Raw genomic sequence first — 25,589 nt, forward strand, 5'->3', positions numbered from 1 at the left:
TATTTCATATATTTAAACCATCCTAAACTATTTTAAATTTTTACTCATCCTAACATAAAGGGGAAAAAACAAAATACATTAATACTGGAAAGATGAAATAAAAGAGGTAAGTGAAAGGAAGAAATGTTACTTCTATGGTATGTACATCATAAAACTGGCTTCCCAAAGAAATCAATCAGAAAAAGGGACATACTTTCAAGCATCAGTTCAATGAAGATGTCAACTCTGTATATTAAAAGCATCTGATCAAATATATAATGTTTGAAAGTGCTTAACGATCTGTCCACAGGACACAAATGAGGCTCACTCTGAAGACACTCACTCTGAAGAATTTTTATAATCAGTTTGCCCACTCTTCGGAACAGATAGCCTTAGGAGCTGATAGGGAGGCAAGAGATATCTTTGGTTTCTAAAGGGGAACATTGAATTGATCTTTTCATTGATCAATAGAAGAATATTTATTTAATAGCAAAAAAAAAAAAAACCCCACATGAACAATAATAGAAACTTACAAGTGACAAAGTAGCCTGAAATGAACTAACAATATTTAGTTGTTAATTGAAAGACCATTGTTCTTCAAAAACTTTTCATAAGACCCAAAAACTAAAAGATAAAACCCTGTTTTAAAACTGGAATCAACTCTGAATGATTTGAATTTGAAAATGACCAAAAATGAATTTCTTACAAAATGTAAATGGAACAAGAACTTAATATCACAAATATAAGTAAAATTCAAATGAGTAAAATGCTCATCGAATGTTAAGAAATACCAGCTAACTGTTCAACAGAAAGCAGAACCATCTGCTTTCATACAGTTTAAACTACTTTTTCCAAATTAACCTTTCTGGCCAATCTAAAGTTTCCTGGAACTTCATGTTATTTAGACCAGGAAATGTGCATGTTTGCATGCATATAACTTTGAGTACAGGTATAACATAGCTTAATTAACTTTAAAACTTAATTTATGACATATTTTTCAATATAGTTTAAACATTAGATTTGAAGAATTCATGGCAAAAATAAATGAATGCTTTAAGATCTTGCTTTTTCCTTTTAGGTTCCACCTCTAAAATTAAACCTAGTACTTCTGCATTAGTTTACGTATATCATTATATAGCTGTTGTGGAATATCTAGGCCCAAGATAGGATCCATATGTTGCCAGTCAGGAATGTTCTTATAGAAAACCAAATGAGTGATTTGAGAAGTCATTAATTCGACATCTTTTTTTGTTGCAACAATATCCCTTCCTCCACTCCACACAGCTACTGGTATTGTAACATCTTCAATTTTATAAAACGGAGGTTTTGTCTGTTGATGAAAAGAGGAGAGAAAAAAAAGCAATAGTTTTCATGGATCAATTGCATTTTCAGGTATTTTCTAATTCAGAAATGTCAGGCCGTAGAAACTAATATTTTCACCTTATCCCCGGCACCAAAAGATTGTAGGCAAAACTGCCTTATGAGCAAGAACCCTGTATTATAAATGGCAACCAGTTCTATGTGAGACTCTATATAAACATGCTTATGTGTTAGCCAAACTATAATTAATATGGGATTTTAGATAATGGCTCAGAAAGAGGAAGAGACATTTTGACAGTTCAAAAGAAATCAGAATTATGGTGGTTTCCTGCCGTAGCATATAGTTGCATTTATAAGGTGCAACCATTTACTCATTCCACACAAGGAGGTAGCACATTTTGCATAGATACCACTTTAATGGGAAAAAACTGTTTCTAGAAGTTGCAAGGGAAGGAAGTTAGGGGAAATCCTATCAACAATGACTTTGTCAGTGCTCTTTGGCTGAGATTATTTGTATACTTCTCCTGTAGCTGGGGACTCAGATCAGTTCAAAGGGTGGGCATCGGCATACTTCCCTTTGTCTGTCTGAGTCTGGATCCAGCTGATAGGTGAAGCCAGTTGCCTTTTCTAGGAGATGAAACCCACTTTAACAGAACTGCTTCAGGATATCAGGAAGGCTGTCCTTCTGGAGTCTAAGAACAATATGCTGTTGCCAGTTGCTCCGTTTCTATAAGGTCCAGCAATCTTCTTGGAACTGTACTTATGTATAGGCTGGGAAGTAGGTTTCTCTCTGGTATATTCAAAAACACTGGCAAGGGAGGAAGAAACCTACAAGGCTGGCTGCTCTCTCTACATCTCTTCTAAAGGACTTGAGCCGTGGATGGAGACTGGAAACACAGTGCATATAGAAGCAAAGCAACAAGTTTAATAAGTATGATGAGTGGGATTTTCCTCCTCACAGAGATTTCTGCCCAAAGCTACAGTATTACCAGCCTAAGTAATTCTCTCTTAGAAAACAAATTATACACAAAATTATATTTTTAGAAATAAACATAAAATCCAGGAAAAAAGATACAGGACATATTTTAAAAGGTTTAATTTCAGTAATTTGTATTTTTCATGTGGGACTGTCTACAGCATCCTTACTCTGTTATATATGGCTTTGTTCTTTTTCCCATGATCAAAATATTTAAATTCCTTGGAATAAATAACCTAAAAGAAATGAAAGCTGGGTTCAGTAGAAGTAATATAATAGCCAATATGTATTTAAATATTCTGATTCTCATTTCAAATGTTCTGTTGAGATCAATGCTATTGAGGTCCAACATAAAGTCCTTGTTACTAAGAATCATTTGTTCATTAAAAATATGACCTTTATGGAAGGCCATAATGTATAACGTATGTATATGAAATACATAGTTTAAATAGAGGGGAATCTTTTATAGCTAGATTTTAGTTCAAATGTACTTTTCCAAACTTTCACCAGCAGCAGGCTTGAAAATCTGCAGCAAGGCGTCTCACTATTAAAGAATATTTTCTTACTACTTCTTCCAGAGTATAAGCTTCATAAAGCTTATACAAGCAAAACAAGATTAAGAAAACAATGCCATACAGGTCAGGATGTTGACAACTATAATTACATGAACCTAAATGTCATTTTGTGCCTGATCAAGATTATTGATCAAGATTATTGATTGTGCAAGAGTTTAATTAGTATGTAAGCGAATACCATCATTCAACAAGAGGTAAGAATATTGGGAATGGACTGTTATACTTAGCACTACCTCACTTAACACAAATTTCTGAATATGGATTTATCAAGTCAGAATCTATTCATATAACATTTCTGACAGTTCCTGTTCAGATACTGATGAACATCTAAAATGTTTTAGAAACATTTGCAGAATCATTCTATTTGAGCAGTTGGCACTCAATTCATTTTAGCCCACTCATACATAAATGAATAAAGATTTGGAACCTAGTGATTAGTTCTTAAAAATGCAGAAAGGAGGGAAATATTTTAAAAAATATATAAAATACACTTTATAATTATTTTAAAAAAATATTTTATAGGCCATGTTAATAATATAAATATATAAAAATAATGTCTTCCATACTGAACAAAGCATTTTGTAAAATACAATATTGATTCTCTCTTGCAGTGAAAATGTAAATTACATTCTACCTGTCCCCAATGGGATAATGTTTTAACAGATGTGAAATCAGGAAAAATTCCAACATAAACGTCTGCTCGACTCTAGAAAACAAGAGGAATTTACATGTTAATATCTATCTGTATGTTGTACATACCTCCTAGTTGATATGGGCAACAGCACCCTTTAGTAGTCTTAGTTTGCAAAAATAGCTTGAGCATGCTTAGAGTAAAACTAGGCTTCAGTTGCCCTAATGATCTACAGACTAAACTATGGCCAAACTGATTTATCTTACCGGTATTATTACATTTAAAAAGGAATACTAAATGTGACATGGATATGATGGATAAAGCTAGTAATCATTTGTAACATAGAATTTTCATACTGATAATGAGTGTTAGATAGGGGGCGTAATAGAAGAGGTGGGACACAGAAAGAAGTTTCAGCACTTTTATTCCTGGTCGCGATTAGCAAGACTTGCTTGGCAGGTTGCCGGGCCTCTCTTTTTAAAGAGCTCCAGCAGTCTTGCCGGCCACTTGACAACGGTTTATTTTTTCCACCGCTAGATTACCCAATCAGCGGCGGGTATGCAAATAGGTGCTCTGTACGTCAGTACGTAACAATGAGGATGCCATTATATAAGCACAACCTGAGGATAGATTAACAAGAAATTGGTTCTCTCCCTATACTGAATGTGCCAGAGGAAAAAGCTACATTTTAACAGTTTTGCATTACCTATAAGATAGGTTCCAAATCTGAAAACAATGTTACTTACTGCAATCTTTGTATTCTCCCTTCATTATTATTCCCCTAATAATTTTATTAATCTGAGCTCAGAGATCATTGTTATTGTACTAAGAAGATCAGATAGAAGATTATCTATCCTACTCTTTGTCTTAATTCCATTGATCAATGGGATGAGGCAGTGGTGTGATTCAAGTAATATAACAACCGGTTCTCTGCCCTAATGATTTCTTCCAACAACCAGTTTGCCAAACTGCTCAGCAGGTTAACAACCGGTTCTCCCGAAGTGGTGCGAACTCGCTGAATTCCACCACTGGGATGAGGGCAGAAGAGGTTAATTAATTAATTAATTAATTAATTTATTTATTTATTTATTTATTTATTTATTTATTTAATTTCTATACCGCCCTTCTCCCGAAGGACTCAGGGCGGTGTACAGCCTAATTAAAAACACAAAGACAGACAAAATTTAAAAATTATTAAAATTATTAAATAATAGGCCCAATTTGTAAAACCCCAAATTTAAAATCCCATTTAAAACCAATTAAAATCTTTACATTGATAGCCCAGCCTAGCGGAACAACATGGCTTTGAGGGCACAGCGAAACACACGGAGATCAGAGATTTTACGAATTTCTGGGGGCAGATCATTCCAAAGGGCAGGGGCTCCCACAGAGAAGGCCCTCCCCCTGGGTGTCACCAGCCGACATAATTTGGCCGATGGCACCCTGAGGAGACCCTCTCTGTGGGAGCGAACTGGCCGGTGGGAGGCTACTGGTGGCAGAAGACGGTCTCGAAGGTATCCAGGTCCAATGCCATGGAGTGCTTTAAAGGTGGTAACCAACACCTTGAATCGCACCCGGAAGACCACTGGGAGCCAGTGCAGCTCGCGCAGGAAGTGTGTCACGTGGGCACAACGAGTTGCACCCATAACCACCCGCGCGGCCGCATTCTGGACCAGTTGGAGCCTCCGGGTGCTTTTCAAGGGGAACCCCATGTAGAGAGCATTGCAGTAGTCCAGTCGGGACGTGACAAGGGCATAAGTAACTGTGTGCAAGGCGTCGCGGTCCAGAAAGGGCCGCAACTGGCGGATCAGGCGAACCTGATAAAAAGCCCCCCTGGCCACGGCCGTCATATGCATATGCAGACAGCCGTGCATCCAGGAGGACGCCCAGATTGCGGGCCCTCTCTGTGGGGGGTAAAGACTCACCCGCAATAGTCAGCGATGGCACCAGCTGACTATATCGCAATGCCGGGAACCACAGCCACTCGGTCTTGGAGGGGTTGAGTCTGAGCCTATTTCTCCCCATCCAGACCCGCACGGCCTCCAGGCAGCGAGACATCACATCAAGGGCATCGTTGGAGTGGTCTGGGGTGGAGATGTACAGCTGAGTATCATCAGCATACAGATGGACTCTCACCCCAAAACCACGGATGATCTCACCCAGCGGCTTCACATAAATGTTGAACAGAAGGGGCAAGAGGACCGACCCCTGCAGCACTCCCCATGCAAGGCGCCTTGAAGTCGACCTCTGCTCCCCTGTCAACACGAACTGTGGGCGGTTGGAGAGGAAGGAGGAGAACCACCGCAAAACGGTTCCCCTTATTCCTAACTCCCTCAACTGCTGCAGCATGATACCATGGTCGATGGTATCAAAAGCCGCTGAGAGATCTAACAGAACCAGGACAGAGGAGCACCCTCTGTCCCAAGCCCTCCAGAGATCATCCACCAAAGCGACCAATGTCGTTTCTGTGCTGTACCCCTGCCTGAAGCCTGACTGGTATGGGTCCAGATAGATAGCTTCATCCAGGTGCCCAGGCAGTTGTTGTGCCACCACACTCTTGACAACCTTCGCCACAAAACGAAGGTTGGGGACCGGACGGCAGTTGGCTAATTCAGCCGGGTCCAGGGAAGGCTTCTTGAGGAGGGGCCTCACCACCGCCTCTTTCAAGGTGGCGGGAAAGCACCCTCACTCAGAGAAGCACTTATAATCCCCTGGAGCCAGCCTTGTGTAACCTCCTGGGAGGCCAGTACCAACCAGGAGGGACACGGGTCCAATAAACATGTGGCGGCACTAATCCTACCCAGAACCCTGTCCACATCCTTGGGAGCCACAGGATCAAACTGACTTTGTATAAATATACAAAAGTATGAAGGCTATTGCTTAACGCATTGTAAGCCGCCCTGAGTCTCCGGAGAAGGGCGGCATATAAATCAAATTAAAAAAAAAAAAGACTTGGAATGTAAGAAGAGTATGTGGTTAAAAAAAAAGTAGTAAAAGAAAGAAAGAAAAATATGTAGGCTGTAGGTTTGCAAAACTAGGAAAAGAGACGATATACATTTGAATGGAAAGTGGTCTGATCTTCTAAAAACACAGCTGAGGAATATCTGAAGGGTTTATGGAGGGCTATTTTGGACACAATTATTTTAAAAGAAGGAAAAAAATTGAAAAGAAATGAACCACCCAAGTAATGTGTGATGGAATTTTGGCAGCACAATCCTGCAAGATGTAGGTGATGCCAAAAAAAGAAGAAAAAAAGGATGGGGGGAGGGGAGGAATATAGGGAGTTTTACAAAGTCAAGATGGTGTCTGCCACTGTGTGATAAAAGCCCTGCTCCTTGTTTATATATTTTGAATATGACTGAGTTGATCACCTTTGATCACTTGACTTTTTTTTTTTTACAACCTACTCCCACCAGCTTCCCCAGAGCTGCTGCTGCTAAGGAAATAATGTAAGCAAAAACCAGGCTGGATGTTAACTTTGGTCTGAGGCAGGGGTTGGCAACCCGTGGCTAGGAGCCACAAGCAGCTCTTTGGGCCCTCTGTCATGGCTCCCTGTCCCATCACTGGTTCGCCCCACCCCTCTTATTTCTTTTTTGGACTCCAGCCTGAAATGGCAGGAAGCAAAGGCTGCCTTACACCCAAATGTGGCGTGAAAGCAGGTAGAGGGCAGCTTCGCTCCTGCACTCTCCTCCCCGCTCCTCCTCCTCCCGTAATCCCCTGGCCGGCTGTGGCTGAGCTGGGAGTGCGCACACGTGGAGAGACCCTCCTTAAGTGAGCCACTGCCAGCCCTGCGCACACCTTTCCTGTGCTTTGGCACTCGCTTGAGGAGGATCTCCCCGCCCGTGCGCAGCTTCCGACTCAGCCATAGCTGTCCCAGGCATCCTGAGAGGAGGAGGAGGAAGAGGGTCACTGGAGAATGCAGGAGCGAAGCTGCCCTGTACCTGCCTTTGCACCACATTTGCACATAAGGCAGCCTTCGCTTCCTACCACTTCAAGCTGGAATCTCCCTGCATGTGCAAACGCCCCTGGCCAGGGAGTTACAAGAGGAGGGGGGAGGAGGAGGACGGTCACCTGAAGGGAGGGGCGAGACATAGAGACATACAGAGTGATACACAAAGGAGGTGAGAGAATGGAAGAGAGGGAGAGACACAGAGGGGGGAGAGAGGGGGAGAGAGACATAGAGAATAGTTTTGTGGCTGGGTAGGCGTGGCTGGGTGGGAGTGAGTGACATCAAGTTGGCCATGCCCATTCAGGTTTTGTGGCTCCTGGTGTGTTTTTTTTCTGTAGGAAAAGGTCCAAGTGGCTCTTTGAGCATTTAAGATTGCCGACCCCTGGTCTGAGGGAACCCAGGATCAAGTTCACCTGCAGCAATGAAACCTCATGATTTAATTCAGTAGCTTTTTTTTTACCCCAAACTATTGCACAGGAATTATTTTTGTGGGAAAACTGGAGGAAGTAGTGCTATACACTTACTTTAAAGTTCTGGAGAAAAGATAAGAAGTACATCTAAATAACAACAACAACTCTACTTTACCAATATTTGTTCTACAGAGATTTTGCCAGGCATCATTATTACATTTAATTTTTCTATACCCATTCGTAATATTTTTTTTCTCTAGAGAATATTCAGTGAAAACTCTTGGTGAACAAAATGGGAATTTCAAACATTGACTCCAAAACAGGGGTGTCAAACTCGCTGCCCGCAGTCCGGATACATCACACGCTGGCTACGCCCACCCCTGGTTTAGCGAAGTGGGGGAAAGTTGTGATACGTCACGTGACGATGACATGACAATGCAAGTTTGACACCCCTGCTCTAATAATATCTATTATTTTTGTGGGAGCAGGCCTTCCTGTCCTTCTATGACAGGGGTCTCAAACTCGCATCATCATGGTGAGTGACATATCTGGACTTTTTTCCCTTTTGCTAAACCAGGCATAGGAGTGGCCAGCATGTGACACATCTGGGCTGTGGGCTGCAAGTTTGACAGCCCTGTCCTATAAGAATCCTTTTGACCTTTTCATCCCCAAATATCAACCAACCATATAATTTCATATTTAGTTGTAATTACTTTATTTGTACATTTTTGGTACTACAGACACAAATTGAGAGATTTCTAAGAGTCGGTTTTCACTCTGTGTTTGTTCAGTTGCATTCAAAATATATTGTACAAATATAGGTTAAAATGTGTCCTTTAACTGTTCTTTTATTGTGTCCAACAAAAGGAAAACAAGTGTAAGATACTACATTGTTGTTATTTGGATGATTTAAGCTTTTTTCTTTCTTCTTCTTCCTTTCCCACTTCCGCTATAGAAATTACAATAAAAGTAGCGCTTGCTGTACTTACTCTATTTAGGTTTTTTGCATTATATCCTCCCATAAAGAAAATACTTTGAAGGCAAAGCTTATCAAACATGGCATGGCTACATCCATAGGCCAGGAATGCTTTTAATCTGTTACTTAAAAGATAATATTTCTTCTTGCCCCATATTAGCTGTAAAATAAACATGTATCAATATTAAGTGTTCTTCCTTTGCCTGCCTGACTATGCATTGCGAGTCTGTGATTATAAATCTACATTCACATGTATACAGGTAGTCCTTGCTTAACGACCAGTCTCATAGTGACCATTCAAACTTATGACAGACCCTCCAAAAGCTACTTAGGATCCTGTTCTGGAGTTCTGATGGCTGCACACACATGCACAATCACATGACCACTTAGAAACCGGCTCACCCAGCTGACCATGATTTACAATATTTTGGCCTGTTTCTAGCCTTTGGGGACGGTTTCCAGCAAAAAACACCCATAGGAAAATGTGGATTCACTTAACAACCATGGTGTTCTCTTAATGACCACCACAAGTAATAAATTTGGGTCCAGCCCAGTGCCTCGCCATACATCATCATGACTTACAGTGCAAATTCTGGGATTCATTATAGTCGTACATTAAGGATTACCTGTACATGAAATACAAATATTAAGTCTAAAAGTGTCTTCAGTATCCAACCCCCTCAATGGCCCAGTGGAATACAATTAATGGTATTGAAAGATTTATAAAGATCAGGATAAAAAAAAAAAAGATTTAAAAATATCAGGATAAAAAGACCACACCTGGAATACTGCATCCACTTTTGGTCACCACATTACAAAAAAAGATGTTGAGACTTTGGAAAAAGTGCAAAGAAGAGCAACTGTGAGGAAATAATTAGATTGTGAACGCACAAAAGGGGGCAGTCATAGGGGCCTGGTCTTGATGGTGTTCAAAAGTGTAGCTCCGCAAGAAAACAATCCCAGAAACCCTGCCTGCATTTTAGATAATATCAGTACATCATCATTACAGTCTGCAGCATATGCACCCCCAAGGGATCGTTTTCCTCTCTATATATAATACAGTCCTGTTGGTGATGCATGTTGGCATGCATTAGAAAAGAGTAGAGGCATTTTCGGATGTGCTAACCTGAGTCTTCCTCTGCGTTTTCATATCTGGGAGACCGGATTGATCAGAGGCTAGATGATTGTCTGGTGTTTTTAAGGGAAAAGGAGTTCAAGGAGCAGAGGTGATATTCAGCCGGTTTGCCCTGATTTGGGTAAACCGGTAGCAGCAATTTGGCCTGGGTCGCTGAATCGGTAGTGACTTCTGGCTGGCCACGCCCTCCCATCCAGTCACCCGGTTGCCACTCACTTGCCCTTCATCTTGGGTCGGGGGCCAGGACCATTCCCCAGCTCTGGCCTTGCCCAGGAGATCTGCTCGCTCGCTGCCCACCTCGGCCGGGTCGAGGAATGTGCCATTCCCTGGCTCTGGCCTTTCCTCGGAGCCATCACCAGGTCTCCCTTAAGTGCAATGCATTGCCCCATTTCCCCTCCTTTAGAGGCCCCGGCCCTTAATCTCCCCACTTCCCCCACCCCCACGATCGCCTCTTTTGTGATGGCTGTGACCTTACCTTCCTCCTGCGGCTGGATGCCAGGGAAGGCAAGCCAGGGCTGAGACCCGTCATTGCCACTGGGCTCCCCGCCAGACCACATCTCGCCCTCCTTGTCACAAGATACCTGCAGCCGCTGTGTGTTTTTTCAGTGCGTGTGAAGTCCAGCCAAACCCAAAAAAAACATGTGGCAGCTACAGACTTCATGCAGCTAAAATTACCGACCTCCAGCTCCACTCTGCTTCTCCAACGTGCTGCCACCACCCTGATCTATGTGCCAGCCACGCAGGTGCACCCCACTGTCTGCTGCCACTGCACAGGAGGAACTTGCCCTGTTGGGGGCACCTATGGTGGCTTGAGTGCTCTGCCAGCGAAAGCAGGTTCCTGAGCTCCATTTTCAGGTGCCACGGCCTCCTGCATCCCTCTGCCAGTGAAAACAGAGCTCTGTTTTCACTGACAGAGGATGGCAGAAGGCCCTGGCAGCTGAAAATGAAGTTCGGCAGCCCGTTTTCACTGGCAGAAGCACAGCAAGCCGGTCCTTCGCTGTTTGTAGGGTGGCCCCGTGGGCCAGATCTAAGTATCCCATGGGCCGGATGCAGCCCCTGGGCCTTGAGTTTGACACCCCTTTTCTATACCATGGCTGGGCCATGTGAGAAACTGACACTGTTGTGGAAGGTTACCATCCCCACCGCATAGCCTCCCCAATGCTACCACCCTCTCCACAGGCCAGGCCCGGGCAGTCAAAGGACCAGATATGACCCATAGGCCATAAAATGCCCAGTTCTGTTCTAAAGTATCCAGGCAGTATCAACTAAAACTGAAAGTTTAACACATTTAACTTCCTTAGCAATATTTGGGTGGTGAGAGATTCCTTATAGGTAATTTTAAAATTGTTAGAATTGATCTATTTTTTCTACTAAAAACAGGTTATGTTACAATTATCAATAAATAAATCTCACTGAATGCACAAATCAGCCTTTTAATTCATTTTTCCAGAAAACTGAACAAGAGAGAGCCTGGTTTTTCAAAACTTCTGAATGAAAAAAATGAGTTTAATATACTAGTAGAAACAAGAGATATACTTACTTTTCTTAGTCCAGCAGGAATTTTCCCCAGTGCTTTGGGAAGTCCTGTAATACCCCTTAATGTGTAAGCAGGAGTAAAACACAGAAAGAGTTTCACTTTTTGTGCTAGGTGAGGCAGGAGTGAAAAGGCAATAAATCCTACAAAAGAGAAGAAGAATTTAGCTTTCAAATTGCAGGATGACTAATATCTGCACTGCTCTCTATATACCACTACAAGTTTTATTTCTGTTTAGTTTTAACTTTTGGGCTGAATCCTGTAGTGCATTTTCAAGATTCTCTTGTTTCCTGTGAAGAAAGGAAGCTTCTTTAAAATTTAGGCTTAAGGGCAGGAAGTTATGCAACCTCAATGACAGGCTGGAGGGGGGGTGTCTATTTTATTCAAAGAAGTAGCATGTGTTAAGGCTGGATACTCAAACAGTGCCTTCCTTTCCCATAAAACTACTAGGAATGACCATGTGACCATGTGACTACATGACCACTTTGACTGTTCCAGGAAATAAAGTTCCCTGTAGCAGGGGTGGGTTCTACTTACCTTTATTACCGGTTCGCAACGGGATTGTGTATGCGCATGCGCAGATCACCAATGACGACATCCAGGGCAGTGAGCGGGGCCTCCCGCCGGTTTTACTACCGGTTCTTGCGAACCAGTCCGAACCGGGGGCAACCCACCACTGGCCTGTAGGAATCTAACTTTTTGCAAATACAAAGAATATATGGGGCATTTTATTTCAAAAGGAAAAGACCCCCAAATCCCTCACATCCCCAATTACATTCACATAACTCTCTGTTACCCTTCCAGCTTTCACCCAGAACAAACCATCATAACTCTACTGAAGATCTCAAAACGACTATTTTGGGAAATCAAGATTAACTGCACCACTGAGCAAGGCAGTTGTAGAGCATTTCAACAAACAAAATGGGTTTGTAACACATTTTAGATATTGTATTTAAATACATTGTATCTAACCTATACATCAACTATCGTGCTGACTGCATAAAAAGTAAGACCCACAATCAATCTCCTAACATCCAACCCTCCATCACCCAAAACATCCAACCCTCCATCATCCAAAACTAGATACGCATGCACCTTACTTCCTCAATACCAACCACTACTGATCTTAAATGCAAACTAATAAATGCAAGAAGCATCCTAAACAAAATGACCAAACTGCTCCCCTTATTAAATACTGCTACATTTGACATTATATTTGTCTGTGAAACATGGCTAAACGCATCCCTCCCTGACTCCATTATCACAGTAAGAGACTATCACATTTACCGGTCTGATCGCAAAGCCAGCAGAGGGAGTGGAGTACCTATCTTCTAAAAAAAGTCACTAAACCTAAAAAATATTCAAGTTGCACATGAACTCACTCTTCCGGAAACTATCGTCTGTGAACTGTCCTTAAACACCACACTTTGCTTCTTACTATGTTACAGAGACCCTGACTACAACATCGCACATGTGAACAAGTTAACTTCACTACTAACATGGGCAGCCTCCTGCCCATACCCTCTCATCTTTCTTGGTGACCTCAACCTACCTCTTATTAATTGGACAATAAATGAATGTACCACTGAACCCATCCATACAACCCTATACAATGCTGTTACTAATCTAGGTCTAGATCAACTAGTAATTAACAACTGCCTTGACCTCATCTTCTGCAACAGCTTAAACTCAATTTATTGACTACAAATAAGAGAACCCTTTTCCAACAGTGACCACAGCATGATTAAGTTTTGTCTCAATATACACCCTTACAAAAATCACCATAATAATGGGATTTCCAACTACAACTTCAAAAAAGCCAACTATGATCTCATAGACACCGACCTCTCATCTTTTGATTGGCAATTTCTATTCTCTGGCTGTAACACTTCTGAAGACCATTATAACATTTTCTTGCTTGAAGTCAATATAGTTATTAAACTATATGTACTACTAATCACCACCAAAACCAGGATAAACAAATTACCCATATCAATAAGAAAACTTCAATCCAAAAATAAATCCCTCTGGCGAAAAAACAAAACTGGCTATGTAGCTAACTTTAAAAGCCACTACAAAAATATATGCCACCAAATAAAGACTGAATGCACCAATTACCACATCAAACAAGAAGAAAACATTCTGCGCACGAAATCCAACCATGCCTTCTATAATTTTGTAAACAACAAACTTAAAGACTCGAGATCCATCCGACCCCTAAAAGGACCTAACGGTAACGAATGCAATGATGAAGTAGTTAAAGCAAACCTCTTTAACACCTCTTTCTTCAGCTCAGTCTTTGTAAATAGCAATGGCTCATGCCCAACATTCCCTAGTTGTACCACTAATAACTACAATAACTCTTAACACCAATAAAGTTCACAGAAGATAACATTGAAAAGGCACTACACAGACTAAAACCATCTCTATCTATCGGACCTGATGGACTATGTGCATACTTCTTAAAAAAGCTTTCCACTTTTTGAAGGAAAAGTCCTTCAGGACCAGCTCCCTACCCAACCTATGGTCACTAGCCTCGGTCATCCCTATCTTCAAAAAGGGAGACCCCAGCCTAATTGAAAAATACAGACCAATCTCTTTATGCTGCATCACCTGCAAAGTCATGGAATCAATCATTAACCAATTCATTACCCTCCACCTAGAAACAAACCACCTACTCTCTAATAAACAATTTGGTTTCAGAAATTTTTTTTAGAAAAATTAGAAAAATTCAGAAAAAAATTATCCTGTAATCTACAATCTACAATTTCTACAATTAGAAAAATTCAGAAAAAAATTATCCTGTAATCTACAATTTCTACACTGCAAAAACATATGGACTACAAATCTCGATCAGAGCAAAGCAATAGACACAATTTACATAGACTTCTGTAAAGCCTTTGATTCAGTGGTACATGACAAACTACTTCTAAAACTAAAATCCTATGGCATCTCTGGACTTCTACATAATTGGATAGCCAAGTTCCTGTCAAACAGACAATAAGTGATCAAAATAGGGAGCACCCTATCAAATTCTGTGACTGTTAATAGCGGTGTCCCCCAAGGCAGCGTTTTAGGACCAACACTCTTCATACTATACATAAATGACCTTTGCGATCATATTGTAAGCAACTGTATTCTCTTCGCTGATGATGTAAAACTATTTAATATCACCAACAATGCTGCTATCCTTCAAAAAGACCTTGAATTTGTGTCAGAATGGTCAAACAATTGGCAACTCCAAATCTCAACCAATGCTCTGTCTTACACTTTGGCAAAAAGAATCAGAACACAAAATACAAGCTGAGTGGACAAAACCTTGTAGATGACCCTCACTCTGTCAAGGACCTTGGAGTACTCATATCTAATGATCTAAGTGCCAAAGCCCACTGTAACAACACTGCCAAAAAGGCATTAAGAGTTGTAAACCTAATCTTGCATAGCTTCTTTTCCGGTAATATTACACAACTAACCAGAGCATACAAAACATTTGCTAGACCAATTCTTGAATACAGCTCATCTGTCTGGAACCCGCACTGCATATAGGACATTAATACAATTAAGCGTGTCCAGAAATATTTCACAAGAAGAGTCCTCCACTCCTCTGCTTGCAACAAAATACCTTATGCCACCAGTTTTGAAATTCTAGGCTTAGAAAACTTAGAACTACACCGCCTTCGGTATGACCTAAGCGTGGCTCATAAAATTATCTGCTACAATGTTCTATCTGTCAATGCTATTTCAACTTCAACCACAACAATACAGGAGCACACAATAGATGCAAACTTAAAGTGAACCGCTCCAAACTCGATTGCAGAAACTATGACTTCAGCAACAGAGCAGTCAATGCCTGGAATACACTACCTGACTCTGCAGTTTCATCCCAAAATCCCCAAAATTTTAACTTAAGACTGTCTACTGTTGACCTCACCCCATTCCTAAGAAGTCTGTAAGGGGCGTGCATAAGAGCACCAGCATGCCTACCATCCATGTCCTAATGTTCCCTTTATTTGTATTCGTTTTATGTATCCAATCTATGTTTATATATATTATCTAATACGTACTTGACAAATAAATAAATAATAAAATAATAAATAACATTAAAATTTTAATTGATAAGGAGCTTGTAATACATTTAGCAACCTATATAGTATCTTCTTCTTTCTCGCCGCCTCCTTCCAACTTCATGCCAATTTAAATTCAACATCAGTCTAGGCCAGGGGTGTCAAACTCATGTCATCACGGTGGCATCAGGGACTTTTTTCCCCTTCGCTAAACCGGGCATGGACATGGCCGGCATGGGCATGGCCAGCATGTGATGTATCCAGCCCACAGGCTGGGAGTTTGACAGCCCTGGTCTAGGCACTCTTTGCATCTGATGAAATGAGCTTCAGCTGACATAGCTGAAGCCTTTTAAGCAAACTTGTCAGTCTGAAAAGGTGATACCAAATTCCTTCTGAATATCTAAAGAAATTCTTCCTTCTTTCCATCTCAGTGTTATTAAACTCCCCGCCCCCTCCATACATGTAAATATAAGGACAGGGTGAGTGAATATTTAGAACACCATTCATTTTCAAACTACAGAAACAACACATAGTGAACAAATCTTTTGCATGACAAGTAAGATGTCACGTTAATAATCCAGTTTAAAAGCAGACTGCATTAATCTGAGCATTTATAAGGCTATATATTTATAATGTTAACATTCCTTTTGGGAGCCAGTCTGATGTGGGATTAAGGTGCTGGACTAGGTATAGAGAGAATCTAGTCTTCCCTTAGGCACAGAGGTCAACTAGAGACCATGGGCAAGTTATTGTGTCTCAAATAGACAGGTCAATATGTCTAGTCAAGCCCTACAATAAGCTGGCCAAAAATTGAAAACCCCTCTCACATCATGCATGGATAGCTTCGCTCTAAGAACTAAGCAAGCATAACGAAAAACAAGTATATAAATAGAGGGCTTAGAAGATATGACAACTGAATTTGTAGGGCCCAATTCTAAAGACTAACAAATGAAGAAAAAAAACTTTAGAGAAAAACCGGTGGTAAATTGGAGTAAGATGTGACATTCACTCATAGAACATTATGGCTTCAAAGGAGCAACTTTGAAGTTTCTCTATGAAAAGTTGCAGTTCCCCCTTCCAACTGGTAGAAGCTGCAATGTTTCCCTTCACTTCATCATAAGTGGCTACTACATAGGAGCAATGCTTGCACAAAAGGTATTTCTGTCAAAGGAAAGCAGTTAATCTAAGCAGTTTGGCTCTGATTTTGTAACTTGAGTAATTCACTGCTCAGCTGAGTTGAAACACATGAGAATTATCTAAATGGGGCAGACTGATTACAAATCTATAGCTCTCAACTCCAGTGATATTTTAAAAGTGTTAAAAATATCTTCAAAATAGACCCCTAACATTCTAGTTTCTGAAACCTCCAAAACAAGATCAATAGAAAGCTGTGTATAGGATAATAAGTATAAAAACAAAACAGCAGTCTTCTGACTAATATGCAAGCTTGCTTTAAAAAAAAGAAAACACTATATTTTTTATATTCTTATCAAATTGTGACAAGAATACATATGTCCATTTTTAACTTACCTAGTGTTCCTCCCTGGCCATGGCCAAAGTAATATAATTTATTTTGCTTTGTTTTCTGCAGAATGAATGCTATAGTTGCTGGGATATCATATATGGCCATTTCATGAAAACTGTTAACAAAGAGACAGATGCACACAAACAAAAGTCAGTGTTGATCCTGCTCACCTATCCTATCTTCTCTGGATCTTAGGACGGAATTGCAATTTCTCTCTACCTAAAGCCAGAGAAAGAGATGGGCTAGTATAAGGCACTCTGGAAAGTGAAGATCAGAGGTGGATTTCAGCAGGTTCTGACCAGTTCCGGAGAACCGGTAGTTCTGGAACCCAAGTCCCAGCTGATTGGGAGGAAATGGGGATTTTGCAGTAACCTTCCCCTGGAATGGGGTGGGAATGGAGATCATCATATAAACAGTGCTTACAATGGGATATGATTGTGCCTCATTTGTGAAACATGGGAAATAGTACCTGCAGTTTGATGAGGGACTAACACACAAAGCTGATCCTTTAAAGAACTGCTTTTTAAATATTGTCTGCATTCTTTTTCTTTTTTTGTGTCCTCTTTGGTAAATCCAGAGCGCAAAGATACTCATTATTACCTCACTGATCGTAAATTCAACTTCTATTTTTAAAATAACTTATTATTGCAAAGAAGGATTTTAGAAAATTGTACTGCTCCTTTTATTCAATGAATAGCTATGCAAACATTTTTAAGTGGTCATGGAAAATAATAGTTATTTATAAAAAGTCTCCTCTTTCTTCTCTTTTATTAATTTGGAATGGTCTTATCTTAATTCTCACTCATGAAAACAAAGGGAAACAAGAATGAGAGAAAACCTCTGAAGAGGTAGGACATCAACAATCTAGTTTTAGCATGATTTCTGAGCCATCCTGTCAGCTGAAGTGGCTGTTATACTAGTTCAGTTCACAGTTAATTCTCATTATTATTTCACTGATCTTGATTATAAAAGAGAATGTTGCCCTAAAAAATATTATAGGTATTATTGTTGGAATATATTTTGTGCAACAGCCAACCAACAGATAGTAATGTTTATAGGTTTGCATGGTATATACTCTATGTCTTTTTGTTCTGAGAAAAGTTTCCTGTTTTCTGTTAAAGCAGTAAAGAACATGGTGATTGTGCACTTTGTTCTGTAGAGCTAACAATTATAGAAACTTGGTTGAAGGATAAGTTGGGTTGATTTTCATCTAGTTCTGCTATTTGATTTCTCAGTGCAGCATCAGGCCAGCAAGTAGACTGCAGGGGAAGATAGAGTTTCTCTATCCTTTAGCATCATCCCAAAATAAACCTAGAATTCAGAATTAGTGTAGCCTTGAAGGCTTTAACCTGGCATATTGTTGTTAAACAAGGACCAGCCTAGGATTTCATAGCTACCATGCTCCTGACTCAACCTATAAGTGAAGCAAATGTTCAATTTAGAATTTATTTCAAATTGAACTGAAGAGGGTGGCTTGCCTTTTGAGGGAGCCTACCCCAATCTCTGTTGTGGCAAAATTACCAACTGCTGAAATTGTGGGGATCTTAGGAGATCATTTTTTTCCTTTTGAAATAGAGGAAAAAATGTGACAAACAGGTTTTTATGTGGGAAGCCTGGTCATAGCATGATACATCTTTGTTGAAGCATTTCAACTGACTGCCACTTAAGATAGATTACATTTAAGAGATATAATGCCATAAACTCCACTCCATAAACATTCAGATATTGCTTTCACCTGCTTGGTTGTCAAAATAGGTAAATGGAATATTGCTGGGTGGGACCAGAACTATAGAAAGCTATTTTGAACTTAGTTGCAGGCATCCTTTTCTGTCATGGCAACTACACTTTGGAATGTTCTGTCTTCTGAAGTTCATTAGGCTCTTTTAAGCACTTGTCATAGAGTTCACTTCTTCACTCAGGCTTAATGAATGTTAGATGACTGCATTTGAATTTCTTTTTCTTTCCCTTCTTCATTTTTAATGTTTATGTTTCTATATTATTTTTGGCTTATCGTGTTTATTATGCATTGCATATTTTCCAAATCACTATGTGATTTGGAATCATTTTCCTACAGGGAGTATTGTAAAATGATGTATAATAACCCTGCTGAACATATGATATACACAAACTCCTTTAATTCTTGACAATTTGCACTTAAAATCTATATACAAATCTACATTTACATACAAAATCCAGTACTGGAATATATATCATTTTAAAAGCAAAATTAATTTCTAATACTGAAAACTTTGATATTAGTTGTGCCACAAAAATCTCACATACATACCATGCTTTCAGTATATATTGTTCATAATTCCATAATTCAGTCAAATTGTTCACATAGATATATAAATATGTATCTCCTTAACATTTATTATCCATTGTCCCTATGTATTCTCTCTTGAATGTACCTGAATTCCCAGAATTCTTGCTGGTCAACTGAAAATTTCTGGTGGCTTCTAGACCACGTGGTCCCTCTGATATTTACTATCCAGACATCATAGCCAGCATCTGATAGAAAAAATCCCAGACTGTTGCTGGGAAGATTTGCAATCCAACATCTCCCTTCAAACAACAAACCATGTACTAATAAAACAACTGGCTTAGGCCCTGGAAAAGAAATCATGACTTTATTATTAATTGCATATTAGCTATGTTGTATACAGTATATATCATCCCTGTTCATCAAATTGTTGAGAACAAGGGAGTAGTAGAAATACAGGAGTAGGACCTAACATCCTACATTCTATCTCCACTCTGCTGCCACTATGTACACAAAAGGGTTAAAGTTTGAATAACCAAACTTGAAAGCTTTGCAAGTTGACAACTACTCTGTCAAATAAATAAACATCAAGCTGTGTATATTTTTGTTAGCTGTACTGAGTGGTGTATGTATGGTGGCTCTAATCCAGATATAAGGATTAACTGGGAGTATGCTAGGTACAGATTAAATTGAAATTCCCTACAGTAATTTTCCAACCATCTATTGATACTGCCCCATATTTCTGGAGAAGCCTATGCAATATTTCTCAACAATTGTAAAAGCAGTTGAGAATTGTGGATTTCTGAGTTTGATTGTTTGTTTGCAGATGTTTTATTACCCAAGTAGGTAATATCATCAGTGCAAGTGGGTGTGGGGTTTGCTCCCTAATTATATGCAGTAGTTGCTCTGGCAGTATTGGTAGAGATGTCATTTTTTTCCCCTTGGTAATTTCTTGATTAGAGTATTGGTTTCTGCTTGATTGTTTGTCTGTTGTTAATTGCTGCTAATCTGGGTGTTGATTATGTGGCAAGGAATACACTAATATTAGCTTTGATCACTTCTACTGCAATTATCATTTCACATTTATAAATGCTGCCTTTGAAATATTACCTTATAGATATACCTGTCAGATGAGGAAAATGTCTTCCAGAAATAATTCTGTTTAACTTAAGATAATAGCCATCATCAGTCAGGACTTCATATTCTTCACTGGAATATCCCCAGTACTGGATAATTTGAGGCTGCAAATAAAATATTATCTTTGGCCAAAATAAGTTATATAGTCATTATTATTCATTAGATCAAGAACTCAAAAAATTTCTAGTTCCTATATTAGAATTATCAATGCCAAAACAAAGCCAACATCTTTGTGGCTTCACTTGTAATTTTAATGAGAGAACAATTCTAGAAGAATTACAAGATAGAAAGGGCAAAAATGATGAATATTGGGAGTATCACAACCAGTCTTGCTCTAGACATCAGAATCTTTACATCTGCTTTACTCTGTTACCATCAATCTGTGAAATTAGGCATTTTATAGAATGCCTAGAAAATCTATAGCCAGGAGTCCCCAACCCCCGGGCTGTGGCCCAGTACCTGGTTGTGGCCCGTTCGGAACTGGGCTGTGGAAGTGGCAGGTGAGCGTGTGCATGTGTACAGCTCCAGCTGCGTGAGCAGTGGGCAAGCACGTGCATGCACGAAGCTTCATTTGTGCAAGTGGCAGACGTGTGTGCCTGCCACTCGCAAAATGGACTACACAGGTGCACACACTTGCCCACCACTTACATGGAACCATCCCTTCTCCCTTACCTACTCCTCCCACCGCCAGTCCACAAAGCCAGAAAGGTTGTGGAATGCTGATCTATACAATGCCAAAAATGGGGCATCAAAGTACAAAATGCTTAATAGTTCACACATTTCCTAGGCATTCTATGCAATGCCAAAAGGCAGTTTGACAAAATATAAAATACCCCTACTAAAATGCCATTCTAGCCTCCCTTGTTGCAACAGGTAGGTCAATACTGGTCCCTCTCTCTCTCTCTCTCTCTCTCTCTCTCTCTCTCTCTCTCTCTCTCTCTCTCTCTCTCTCTCTCTCTCTCTCTCTCTTCCTCAACTTGAGGGAGATGGGCGGTTTAGAAATATGAAATATAGCTAGATAAATAAGTGAAATTGTAAGCATGATTTTAGCATGTGAATCCCATGTTCTGTTTTCAAAGGCATCCAGATAAACAACTTACAATCGTCATGAATTCTTGAGGATTTAAATGGCTTACAGATCCTTCTGAATTTTCAATCTGCTGGATTAAGCATGCTATTACAAGAAATAGCCACATCCTAGCTCTGTATAGATTAAAAACAGAAAAAAAAACCCATTGAAACTCTTCAAAAATATTTTTTAGATTGATAAGAGTAGTTGGTTCCCATTCATTTGAGCCGACCACAATGGACAATTGACAGTATTTTGGGGTGAGGAGGAAGAAGTGTACATGCTGTTTTCCAAACTACTGTAAACTATTGTAATTGATGTCGTGTGCTTTTGAAGTAAATAATTGATTTATATTACATACTCTAGCCAAACTGAACAAATTATTATTGTACATTTAGAGACACATATTTTTGTACGCAGCTTCTTTATTCCCTTTTTTATCCCCTTTTTATCCTCTTGGGTATTTTCTATATTTACTCCCTTAAGATGAACAAAAGTTTCATTCAGGGTTTGCTTTTATAGTCCAGAAAAGAAGAATGAAAGAGAAAACTTCCTTCCTTCCTTCCTTCCTTCCTTCCTTCCTTCCTTCCTTCCTTCCTTCCTTCCACATCTTGGTTAAGCTTTACTTCTGGTCTCTCCTTCCCAAACATTTCAGTCTTTTCCACCAGCCAGTCATTTGCAAGATCACTTTTTCTGATCTTACTAGCTTCTCGCTGGGATCCTAAGCAACTTAACTAATCATCTTCTTCCAAAGCTCCATTTCAGCTCTCCCTTGATTCCTATAACATTGCCAATTGTCACAGCACAAATACAACACTAACCAGCCTGACATTTTACATATTTCCTCTGAAAGACAAAACTGCCCTCAGATTATCTGAGGAAACAGCCTCCTATCTGGCTCTTTGCAAGGACTGGTATAAAGATAAAGACCCTTATTTTTTTTTCCTTTACTATAGTTCTTTCTTTTCAGATTTTTATTGTATTATTTTTCTGCAGCTTCTATTTTTCTTATTCTTATTATTTTATTTTTATTTTGCCATACCACCAGCACTCCAAAAAAATCCTTAGCCTTGAACAAATTTTAACATCACGACCAACACCATCTCATCTTGCTGTAACCTTGTCTGTCACAGAATAAAAAGACAAGGTCTCAATTGAGCACCCAGAGCTGCCATCTTGACTTTTTTTTTATCCCCTCCTGAGAACAACCCTGGCCAGCCCCTTTCATATGTATTGCGCATTACAAGTCCCATAATCCCCAGCAAGCATTAATAATCATATCTGTCTTCAAATAAATAACCTACTGTATAAATATAATTTAAGTGTAATTTCATGGAGGGGGGGGGAGACATATCATTCTTACCAACAAAAAAACAATTGTAATATTTGTTTAAAAGAGGGAAAATGGAAATAAGAAAGAGGGAATAACCCCCTTTTCTTTAGAAGTTCTTCAAAATAACTGAAAAAGTGAGGGGAAAAAATGATGCTTTTCCACAAAATACATGAAAACATTTTTAACTAGAGAAAGAAGCTCAGTCCTTCTGTTTGGCAAAACATTTACTCCCGGTGCTTAACTCCTTAATCCCTCATCAGCATCATTATTCTGGCTTATAATTATTCAAAATACTTTCAAAATGGCAAGAATAATTGACTGTACATAACCCAGATATCTTATCATTAAGTGAGTAGCTAAAATTCTTGAAAGTATTACACCAGGTTTACAAAACCACTAACAACACTAAGTTGGTGGTTTTTTTTTTTTTTTTACAGCCTCATTTGAAATGTACTGTACATTTTGATTTTTAAGAAAAGGCTTGGCCCAAATTGTGGATAGCTAATACCCCGCAGGTCATTACTGCAATATTTTATGCATCTGTGGGCCTCACTAGTCTTGATATATGAAAAATGACTAAATAACCCACTCTTCCCCATACTGATTTCCTTGTGCAAGGCAAGGGAGGAAAAAAAAAACACCATTTGTAAACAGTAGATGTTGCACAATTGTTTAGGAGGAAATAGATATGAAGGCTATTTTCCCTGAAGCAAGATACTTAACACTGACTATTTCAAATTTGTTTAGCATGGGGTTAGCTTGATTGAGGGTAAATTTTTGCAAACTGAACCAGTTTAGATGACATTAAGTCAAAAATAGGGCTCCAACCACAGGCCTAAGCGGGCCCACCAGCTTGGACTATGCAGCCAATGGGGCCTGGGATGAAATGCAGTTGCTCTGCACCTCATGGCCACTTCATTTTCCAGTCAAGGATTAATCTTGGCCTTCTTCTGAAGAAAGAAATAGATAGTATCAAGCTGGAGGCTTTGCTCTTTGACAGATGGGCTGAAAAAGCAGCCACCCAGTAGGAAGTGAAGTTTATTCAAGATTTTTAGAAATTCAACTATGATAGGACAAGTCTGCTTCTCTGCCCACTTTCCAAGCTTTGCCCCCAACTAACCCTTGCTGCATCCAGGGAGGGAAGGCCCATGGAAAATTAGGGAAGACAGGTTATGCCTTCTTCTTTTAAGTGGTATCACAAAAATAATTTCAAAATATTAATTTGTTACCCAGCAGCCGTCTGAATTAACCAGACAACAGTAGGAAAACAATCAGTTGCCAGTGAAAACCATAAACATTTGATTAAATGGGATGCTAAAAGGGGTGTGTGGGTAGACGTTTGGTTGTTCCAGTTTTTATTTAAATAAGGACAGCAAAACAGAGATGGAAAATAGGACTCTTCTCTGTACTCGACTTTGAATGATACAGTTTGGTGAATGGGGATGATGAATCCACATCAGCCCAAAATCCCAATATTAAGGGGAGAGGTTTTGTGAGAGGATGGTTTACAGTTAAAATGGTGAGGAAAAATAAAATATTCAGAGAAAATTCTGCAATGTGGTTTTCAGGCTTTGTGGAATAAGAGAAAAACATATTTTGTTTTTTCAGGGGGGAAAAAGCCGCCTTAGCAACAGCAACAGCATATATTATTTTTCTATGCTATTAAATGGTCAGAGCTTTTTTTTTTTTTTTTTTTTTGAAATGCTAATAATGGAATGCAAATGTGAAACTGTCTTCAAATCAAGCCCCTGGGAACTATTAGGGAACCATTCATTGAGAAATGGCCTTTGTCATGCCTTCAGCATAGAGTTTGTGTTATGTATGTACTGTTGTTGTTGTCTAGCATGTGTTGAGCCCCTTCTAGTGGCTGAGATTTAGAACATTGGTTTTCATAGCATATTTGACCCTTACATCCTGAGAAAGCAGACTCCATTTTGTAACGTTCCGGGATAATAGAAACATCTAGAAGAATCCAGCTTAGTCTATGACACATGTTCTTTCAAAGACAAAAGTCTATATCCCATACATAGTGTTGCTTTTTCACTGTTCTGTCGAGCCACACACAGGGTGACGTGTAGTGAGGACAGAACGTCTTTCGTTGATTTATTTTAATTTTCTTACTTTTTTTTAAAAAAAAATTGTTTTGTTTTCCCTCTTCAGTTTAGCCTAGTCGTTTGGCATTCATCTACTTAGCAGAGTTGATCCTTGTTTAGTTCTTAATTGTGGAAAAGCTTTTAGTGGGTCGTATTACGTGCTTGAAAATGCAGAATATATTCAATTCTACTGTATTATACAATGTGAGGATAAATAATCCTACAAAGTGTGAAAACCCTTAAAAAGCACAAAACAGTAGTAAAATATGAATTCATAAAAATTGAAAAATGAAATTTGTAACGATTTAAATCAGTACTAAAATCACTGAAATTAATTGGAACATAGAAAAAGAAATGCAATATTTCCGGGAGTTTGTTTCATAACTTGGGATGTTATACTGGGATGGCCTTCTCCCATATGTCAAAAAGAGTGGCCTCTGAAATCAGGGACATCTTCAAAAGATGTTGAGCAGATTACAGTCTCTGATTACAGGTAGTCCTTCACTTACAACAGTTCATTTAGTGACCACTCAAAGTTACAACAGCACTGAAAAAAGTGACTTGTGACTGTTTTTCACAGTTACAACCTTACAGTATCCCCATGATCATGTGATCAACAT

At 39.4% G+C, this 25,589-nt stretch overlaps 1 protein-coding gene across 1 annotated transcript; it reads right to left on the minus strand.

Annotated features, from left to right (window-relative positions):
* Positions 1-1,078: 1,078 nt before the first annotated feature.
* LOC139317943 (lysosomal acid lipase/cholesteryl ester hydrolase-like) lies at positions 1,079-21,670 on the minus strand. Its single transcript, XM_070945124.1, has 9 exons — positions 21,575-21,670; positions 20,461-20,578; positions 19,486-19,684; positions 17,080-17,189; positions 11,492-11,628; positions 8,830-8,976; positions 3,485-3,556; positions 2,446-2,511; positions 1,079-1,309 (listed from the first exon to the last, which is right to left on the minus strand). Exons 1-9 carry the CDS (start codon positions 21,668-21,670, stop codon positions 1,079-1,081), a joined length of 1,176 nt encoding a protein of 391 aa, XP_070801225.1.
* Between the last annotated feature and the right edge of the window lie 3,919 nt (positions 21,671-25,589).

This window comes from Pituophis catenifer, unplaced genomic scaffold, assembly GCF_029215685.1.
Source record: "Pituophis catenifer annectens isolate HBS135680 unplaced genomic scaffold, rPitCat1.0.hap2 SCAF_6, whole genome shotgun sequence".
NCBI lineage: Eukaryota > Metazoa > Chordata > Lepidosauria > Squamata > Colubridae > Pituophis > Pituophis catenifer.